At 40.2% G+C, this 9,203-nt stretch overlaps 1 protein-coding gene across 1 annotated transcript; it reads left to right on the top strand.

Moving 5' to 3' along the window:
• The first annotated feature begins 1,596 nt into the window (after nt 1–1,596).
• On the top strand, nt 1,597–4,754 carry hmx3a (H6 family homeobox 3a). The gene is made up of 2 exons (XM_063875110.1): nt 1,597–2,238; nt 3,206–4,754. Exons 1-2 carry the CDS (start codon nt 1,950–1,952, stop codon nt 3,820–3,822), a joined length of 906 nt encoding a protein of 301 aa, XP_063731180.1. The 5' UTR covers nt 1,597–1,949; the 3' UTR covers nt 3,823–4,754.
• The last annotated feature ends 4,449 nt before the right edge of the window (nt 4,755–9,203 follow it).

The following is a 9,203-nucleotide window of genomic DNA, read 5'->3' as shown; positions in this document are numbered from 1 at the left end:
TCTCCACTATGCAGCTCACTAAATGAATGACACACGTTAATTATACAGACATGTTTCTTCTCCTAAGAACATGTGCAGATGATGGAAAGAAAACACAGAGGCACCCAGTGCAACCTTTACCTTGTCACTGACACCCTGTAGTATGACTGCATATCATATGGCTAATGAACGTCTTTAACAGGTGATCATGTTTAATACCTGAAATGTGTACATCTCCATTAGCTAACCCATGTGATCGGGCGGTTGTATTGGACACGTGTGCTGTATTTAAAATATAACAGTCAATGTATTTTGGTCTCACACAAGCTTGAATTTGTTTTGTATCACTTTGGAGGCCAATGCGATGCCTTGCATGAACTTCCTGTAGACAGATTACATTCCTAGCCCCCACAATAGCCCTAACTAAAACCTTAATCTTTACCTAAAAACGTATTGTACTTTTGTGGAATCGGTTTCTGCCTCCAAATGGGATTCCCAAAAACGTAAAACTCTTGAGATTTGTCTCCCCACAACGTGATAAATACAAGCATGCTTCGCAGTCAACACCTGAAGCACCTGCATTTCCCTCTTCGGACCCACAGAGGTCGCTGTCACCCCGTCCTTCTTCCACAGCAGCTTCCAACCAAAAGGCTGCTTTTTTACAAGTCAATTAATATCAATGAGTGAATATACATAGCACATTTACAAAGAGTGCAATCTGAGGGATGAATTAACCAAATCGATTAGGGAGGAATAAATGGCTGTGCGACCCGCAGTCAGAGTGGAAGTGGCCCTTGTTGAAAATCAATGAATTAGAAATATAAATCTAATCGACCATTGCTGATGCATGGAGTGGCTGTAGCCTGATCTCAGGCCTTTTCTCTCATGTTGAGTCTAGAAGCGTTGAGAATAAATATATTTTGGGAGTATTTGATAGTTAGAGTGCTGGTATGATGATCATACACTTAAGTTTCATTAAAAAAAATGTTGTCAAGTTAGCACCGAAATCCAAGACTCTTCTGCTATTTGTGTTTGATTATTTCTTTATTTTATTATATGAGATTGCATGGCAGTGGGATCTTGTCTGATTGGACTCACTATTTAAAAGCATTACATTTGGGCCTTGATTAATCAATGCAAACGTTCACCATTTAGATATACAGGCTATTAATAGTGTTTAGTAGCATTAGGGCTCCTTTTAAATATAGTATCACAACTCATAACATATATTCATAAATAGCCAATTAAAATAAAAAGAATCAACCAGGCACCTGCTGCCTGACTGAAAGTGGTTAAAAAAAATGTATCACCAACTATTTTTTAACTACTATTTTAACACTGGATTAGTAGTAAATCTGCAGTCGGCTTGTGTCTCTTGGTAATGTTTAGTTGTTTGATGAGGCGCTTATTCCAAACCTTCCTTTTTGGCGCTAACAGCCCTGTGTTCATTTGCTGCCTAATTGGACTGTATGAGACCAATAACAGGCGAGCACACACAGCCTGCAGCCACAGCACAGTGGGAGGACGGTCTCTCTCTCTCTCTCTCTCCCTCCCTCTCTCTCTCTCCACCGTCTTTCCCTTAATCCCATTTGCCATTGTACATGCCCAATCGCCTATACTTTCCGCATTTAACTTGGATGACATTTTTATTTCATCATTAGCATCAGACGCCAGACTGACTGACACGGTGGACACAGTTTGCGTTTTGACGAAAGAGCCCGGAGTGAGACATCTCCATGTTTCTACATTATTTTTTTTCGCTCAAACATTTGATTCTATTATTTTCTAGCCTAGAAGGACGCGTGTTTTGACGCGTTCTGCAGTTGTGAAAGCGAGTCTCCGCGTTAAATCATTGAGAAGAATAAAACAGGGAATCCTTGCAGCCAGGATATCGACTGTTTAAGTCAGCCTTGCGTTTTTCTCTTTTGATTCCTGCTTCCGTGGTCCTCGTTCAGACCACAAACACAGCGATGCCAGAGACAACGCAAGAGACGTGCGCTTCGGCCAAGGACTCTCCTTTCTTTATTAAGAACTTGCTCAACTGTGATAGCAAACCGTCCAAACCTAAGCCCGTACTGGCTGCTTCTAAGGCGGCCTTGGAGGGAGGATTTTCCCTTTCCCAGGTCGGAGACTTCAGCTTTCCCCGCTTCGACCTGCCCGCACAGAGGTTCAGTCTGCCGGCTCACTACCTGGAGCGCACCTCGGCGTGGTGGTACCCTTACGCCCTCAGCCAATCTGCCCACCTGCACAGAACCGAAGGTAAATAAAAAACTTTATTCATCATATTTTATAGGCACACACGGACTCGCTTATGTGCAAGTAATTCTCTCACTTTTAGCCATTCAATTCTTTTTCGATGTTAGTGTTTTATCTGTAGAATAGGTAGGGCAAACTTAATTACTTTAAAAAAAATACCAATCCCAGCATATTTCAGAACCATGTTCCCTGTACACATTAAAAGTGTTATCCGACACAACTCATTTCACTTCCTTCTAACAACTGTTTTCGATACAAGGGGAATTTGTTGGTTTTGGTGATGTGAAAATAATATGACGTGCATTGAATTACCACACCAGAGGGTAAAGTGAGTTGACGCGCTGTCCTTTATGAAGGCCGATTTTGATATGCCAGGATGCGGGATAATAGATCAATAAAGTGACACACTGTGCATAAAATGAAGTAGACATCGTCAAATCATCGGATGAGGGTGACGATGCGCAGCGTGCTTTTGATTTGTCTATTGGCGCTCACTGCGAACATCTTACCCCAGAGGCTTATTGGTCACTGACAGCATTTTTACCTGATTCTTTCAGTGATTCATACACCAGGGATTTAAAAGACGCTGATATGAATGGCACTATCATGCCTTCATGCAAAGAACACATGATATATGTTTTTAAAAACTGCAATTAGGAGCGTGATTGTACTCTGATTTGTTCAAATAGAGCAGATACACAATGAATTACAGAACTACTAGTTTCATTTCTATTACAACATATTATTTAAAAAAAAACATTTTAATTTAATAAAACACTAAGTGTGTAAGTGACTATTAGTAATACAAATGTTTTATGTGTAAGTTTATGTGACAAGTCATATTTTGTGGAACTAGCCTATTTATAACCACTAGTTGATGCAAAGACCACACGCTGTCCAGTGTCAATGCTTTAATAAAATCCCCCCAGACCCCAGTGTTTATGACTATCTCCCTGTCTCTTTATTTCAGTCGCAAAACAGCTTGGAGCCAGAGACTCCTCTCCCACCTCGGGCACGGATAGAGACTCGCCGGACCTGGTTCTAAAATCTGAGCCGGATGTCAAAGACGACGACGAAGACGATGAGCACAACAACAACAAAAGTGGCGACGAGATAATCCTGGAGGAGAGCGACCCAGAAGAAGCCAAAAAAGACGAGCTGGAAGAGTGGAAGAAGAGGGACGACGACAAGAAGCCGTGCCGTAAGAAGAAGACGCGCACGGTGTTTTCCAGGAGCCAGGTGTTCCAGCTGGAGTCCACCTTCGACATGAAGCGGTACCTTAGCAGCTCGGAGCGGGCCGGTCTGGCCGCGTCTCTGCACCTGACGGAGACCCAGGTAAAGATCTGGTTCCAGAATAGGAGGAACAAGTGGAAGAGGCAGCTGGCCGCAGAGCTGGAGGCCGCCAACCTGAGCCACGCTGCGGCGCAGAGGATAGTCCGGGTGCCCATCCTGTATCACGAGAACTCGGCCTCAGAGAGCGGCGGTGCCAGCGTGCCCGTGAGCCAGCCGCTGCTTACCTTCCCGCACCCCGGCGTCTACTACTCCCATCCCCTCATCACATCCGTGCCGCTGCTCAGACCGGTCTGAAAATAGAAGCGTTTTCAAAATCAACCGAAAAGTAAAAAAAGAAAAGAAAAATAACTTAATATTTTTGTACAACAGACTGAATGAAGAAAACAACAAAGTAAAGAGACACACTGTCAGGCCTATATGGACCTTTTTCGTGGCAAAAAACATTGTTTCATTTTCCAAAAGGGTGCCGTTTACCCGTGATTCGACAACTCAAATCCTATTATTATTATTACTATTATTATAATCATCATTATTATTATTATTATTATTATTAATAATGATAAATATCACCTCAGGATTCCACCTGCTTACACTGCCTGCAGCCTGTTTATTTTTAACTATAGTTTTCATGACTGTTTCTGGACCGGCCAACTCTACTACTATACACGTTTATTTTTTTACGTTGTTTACAAAAATAAAATGAAATGGTGGCCTAGAGGCGCCGGCTTTGCTTTCAGCTGACAAAATTATTTGACTTTATTCACATTTTCAGAACTCATTACTCGGTGATGTGCAATACACTGACGGTGTGCTGTGAATGAATGAATCCACCACACATGTTTCATCATCTTTTGACATTGGATATTGATGAGGCTTTTTTCCCCTTTTTCTGGTTCCTTTTTAAATCGATTGACGGAGACAATCAGGACACTGTCAACTGTAAAATACCCATGTAGCTTTGTTTGGTTTAAGTGATTCTCACTCTTGTTTCCTTCACATGGATACAAACTTTCAAACACAAGTGTGAGCTCAAAATGTCTCTTAATCTACTTTGTGTTTCTAAACAGGAGTGGAAAAATATCGAATACACTGATGTAAAAAATATGTAAATGTATATATTTAATGAGGCCCGAGGAGAGGAGCTGCCACTTCTCCTTTGTACAGTAAAAACGTTTTGATATTGTATTGCTGAACCATGTTGTGAAATAAATGGAGAATATTCCTTACATTTTAGGTAATGTTGTATAACTTATGTGGATCATCAGTAACAACCCGAGGGGAATGGAGTCACACTATAATCATATTTTCAATAGTTTTTAAAATAGATTAAATGTATTTATGTACTTATAAAAGACACATTGAAACCTACACACACATATGCACACACACTTGTTTGAGCAGGCATAGATTTCTATAATTATCTTGGTGTTATGCACTTTAAAACGTCATTTTACATAAAAAGTGCCTCGGTCAATTAGATGCGTAATTGCCACCATCCCTAAAATGATGGGTAATGTAGTCAGAAGAGGACATTACACACTGAGCTGCTGTCTTTCAAAAAAAAATGTTTTTCTCTCCCTCTCGTGTGTGTGTGTGTGTGTGTGTGTGTGTGTGTGTGTGTGTGTGTGTGTGTGTGTGTGTGTGTGTGTGTGTGTGTGTGTGTGTGTGTGTGTGTGTGTGTGTGTGTGTGTGTGTGTGTGTGTGTGTGTGTGTGTGTGTGTGTGTGTGTGTGTGTGTGTGTGTGTGTGTGTGTGTGTGTGTGTGTGTGTGTGTGTGTGTGTGTGTGTGTGTGTGTGTGTGTGTGTGTGTGTGTGTGTGTGTGTGTTTTGTCTGTTCAGTGTGAGGTGGAAGGTGAAATGTTGTCAGGATCTATGGCAAGTATCTCCACCTTATTATTCAAGTGTTTTATATGCTTCCATTTAACTGTTATTTCATTCAAATTTTATTTTCTTAATTTTATTTTAAGCACTTTCTGAAATTCGTTTGATTTTGTGACGACTTAATGAAAGCGTCTCTCCTTACAACAATCACTTGTGGTGTGGTGCACTTGGGCAGATTATTGTAGGATATAAAAACAACTTGTTCAGTATAACAATCATGTCCCTAATCTCTTATTAGGATTTAAATCTTAACAGAAACATAAAATTGCTCTGTAGTAGCGAAAGTTTGAAATTAGAGATAGATGATTGAACACCTTGTGATGACCACAGGTGTCGCTGGACACGTGATCCCTCTTAGGGAACACATGCCCAGTGATGTAAATAGCAATACAATACATCAAATAATGCAGTTTTAAGGTTAAAAAACCTACAAAATACATTTACACAATTATGTTTTGTTTCATGCAAATGAACTGACTAAACATTTTTAAACAAGTAACTTCTGAGTGAATAGGGAGACTTTAATTGCTTCCAACTTGTCCCACAATATTGCATAATTCGAATCAATGGAACTTAATACATGTGCACTGCACTCCAATAGGCAGCGTTCCTAAGATGATGGTACGTTTTAATTTAAAAGAAGGAAGTGTTTCAGAATCACATTTCGATAAAGGTGTTATTGACGGGATCAAGTTAGTTGATACTTAATCAGATCTTGTATAAAGTAGTTACTGTATGTACTGTTATTGCATTTAGTTTTTTTAAGTTAGTTTTTTAAAAATTTGTATTAAGCATTTAAGTATGTTATTTCCTTTTTTACGTGAATTGTGGATGAAAGCAGTGAGGAACACTGCCCCCCCCCTCCCCCGCCTCTTTTGAGCTGGGCACATTTCATGTTAATGATCAATAATACAAAAACAAAAAAGATGGAAAGTAGTACTTCAATAAACGTTTTAACAGGCTTTTAAGAATGAAAAAACAGGCCCAGACTTTGATAGTGTAACAGAGTCTATTTGGGCACTTTGACATCTGCAGAGAAAATTAATATTTTTAATTAAAACACAAACACTCAACAACACCGATTAATTCCCCTGTAGTGAAACGGTTGAAAGCTTCAAAGTTTTAGGACACTCATACAAATGAATTTACCTGCATAAATACATCTAATAACAAGATGCAATTTGGTTTGCCCAAACAAAAAACATCTAAGAAAATAGTTGAAATTCAAAATATAACAGCTAATGATGCACGTGTTTTTTTACATTGACTTTTCCCCAAAGGTCATTTTCTGTTTTTATCTGTAGGCTAATACAGTTATTGAAAATGAATCAGTCTGCTATAAACTTTATATGATGACCTCATCAAGAGACAATGGGTTCATTCAAATATCGTCAGATTACCCAAGTATTGACGTGCACCTACGCACACTCAGCACGGCCCCATTACCGCAAATTAATAGATTGCTATGGCATTATTCCTCTGGCACATATCGATCCGTAAACGTCTGCATCATATTGCGTCAAGTAAGAGCAACGTTCACGTGCTGCAGCGTATATGACCTTGATTTGTGCGCATAAATTGAAAAAATTACCACTCGATAATATCCATTTTTGCGACATCTGCATGCAAAGCAGTGAGGGAAGCGAGGCCAAAATCAGATAGGCCTAAAGTACATCTGTGGGAACGGGGGCAAACGCACGTGACCGGGTAGTGCGCTCAGTGTGTTACATTAAAATAGAGAGCTGAATGGGTCATTTTAAGCTCTATCGTGGGTTTTAGTGCCAGTTTGGAAACACACAAGTGGCCCGACCACCTTGCGTAACGCTAGACTCTTTAGCCACTGGCATCCGCTTACATGTGTACATATTGAACAGTGGCGGTTCTAGACCGATTTTACTGTGGGGGCCATGCTGGGGCCATTTATGTTATTAGAGGGGCACATTTAATTCAGGACAAAAGAGACCAACAATGTTGATCATTTTAATATTTTTGTATAAAGTCATAGCGCACAAAGAAAACCTAAAATACATACCATCATTGTTTTTTTTTTTTAATAACATAATTATTAGTTCATTAAATGACCTTACTAAAAAAAAATTAATTCCATTTCACTTTCAACACAACGCTACAAATGTATTATCATTATAAACTATTCTTTTGGAGGGGGGGCCACGGGGGTCAAAGTTCATTGTTACAGCGGCATGGCCACAGTTGCCCCCCCCCCATTAGAACCGCCCATGCTATTAAAGTTGGTCATAGAGGGATTTGAAGGAGAATAAAGCATCAGTATTGAGAAATAACATTGGCTTTGTCATAGCAGAGGTCCAAAAAACATTTCTGCCAGAGGTTCTATAAATTAGATTACCTGATGTCCTTGAAGGTGTTGTTAAGGCTTCCTTCCAAGATTGAGATCATGATTGAGTAATATTTTGATGCAAAAAATTATGTGAGGATTATATACTCTTCTTTTACTTAGTGTAAAATATAGAGTTTATTCTTTTTTTCTAACAAATCACCAAACGATAAACATCCTCATTGATGGCTACCTTGGGCCAACTGGGCCAATGGTGAATATGTGCATGAAGTTAACCTAAAACGCAACTCTTACGATGTTCCTGTACTTCAACAAATGCATCCTGCTACAGATACTCGCGTATTTGAACAATCAGAGGCCAAACACAAGTGATGTCACGCATCAGAGCTCGTGTGTTGGAACAACTCTTTTGACACTTCTAGAAGAGGAAATCTTGTTTTAAACCCATCCCATTTGCTTTGCTGATTGAATGCGAGCATCAGATTTTGATCAAAGTTCTATTAAGTGAAACATAGGTTGTGGGGCACCGTCTGATTGGAACAGTTTAAATTTTAATTGTGTTTTTAATTTGACATATAGTTGCTGTGAAGAATGACACTGAAACGCCGAGGGGCGGTCGATTTTCTTAATTTCTCCCCGAGGAATTGATGAGTCTATCAGGGCAGTAGATTGGAAAGCCATTAAAACTCAATGGTTAGGTTGTTAATTGGAACTTGATGGATAGGAGCCCGTGGATAGGCTGTACTGATCCAATCTTCCTGACTTTGTGTTTTCCAATAAATTACCCAGTTCATTTCCACACTCAGATTACATAAATTGTACACCTCCAGGGCTCGGCTCTGCTTGCGTTTACAACTCTCTCTCTCTCCCCCCCTCTCTCTCTCTCTGCACACATACACACGTGTGCGCGCACGGACGCACACAAACGCCTCCTGAAAAAAGAGCAGCCCACGCTTTCTTGAATGAAAATCGAAACGTAATCAACGTTTATACTTAGAAAATTTATTGATATCATTTTCTCTGGTAATTTCCTTATTCTAGACTTGGACACGCCATATATCATAATACACACGTGTAAAGGGTCTTTGTTTAATATTTATCGAAGCTTGATTCCCGGATCAAAGCGCCTCATAACTTCATCTGTCTTTCTCAGACCTTTCTCTGCTGCTAAAGATCTTGTTCTGTTATTGCGGTAGGGCGGCCATACACCACCTATCATTTTGATAGAGCACGAACTGGCCCGCTGCTTGGCTTTTGGGCCTTTCCAGAACCCTGGTGTGACGCGGAAACACGAGTAAGGGGTGAACATTTACATACTAACATTGATCTGGCCTGCACGACTGGCCTTTAAACGCCAACTCTGACACAAGAACAGCGTGTATTTCATTCTGTGCAGCACAATAGGTCCACTATCTCTGTGATGAACTAATCTCACTTTGCAAAAGTCGTCTGAAAGTGATGAAGGCGGCACCACTGACAAA

The sequence above is a fragment of the Eleginops maclovinus genome, chromosome 22 (assembly GCF_036324505.1).
Source record: "Eleginops maclovinus isolate JMC-PN-2008 ecotype Puerto Natales chromosome 22, JC_Emac_rtc_rv5, whole genome shotgun sequence".
Classification (NCBI taxonomy): domain Eukaryota; kingdom Metazoa; phylum Chordata; class Actinopteri; order Perciformes; family Eleginopidae; genus Eleginops; species Eleginops maclovinus.
Note: the sequence above shows the minus strand (reverse complement) of the source record. Positions and strands in the feature narration are given on the sequence as shown.

Excerpts from the sequence above, each read along its gene's own strand:
- hmx3a (XM_063875110.1), top strand. The coding sequence starts at position 1,950 with ATGCCAGAGACAACGCAAGAGACGTGCGCTTCGGCCAAGGACTCTCCT. Across the intron at positions 2,239-3,205 it reads CCACCTGCACAGAACCGAAG|TCGCAAAACAGCTTGGAGCC; the intron begins GTAAATAAAAAA and ends TCTTTATTTCAG.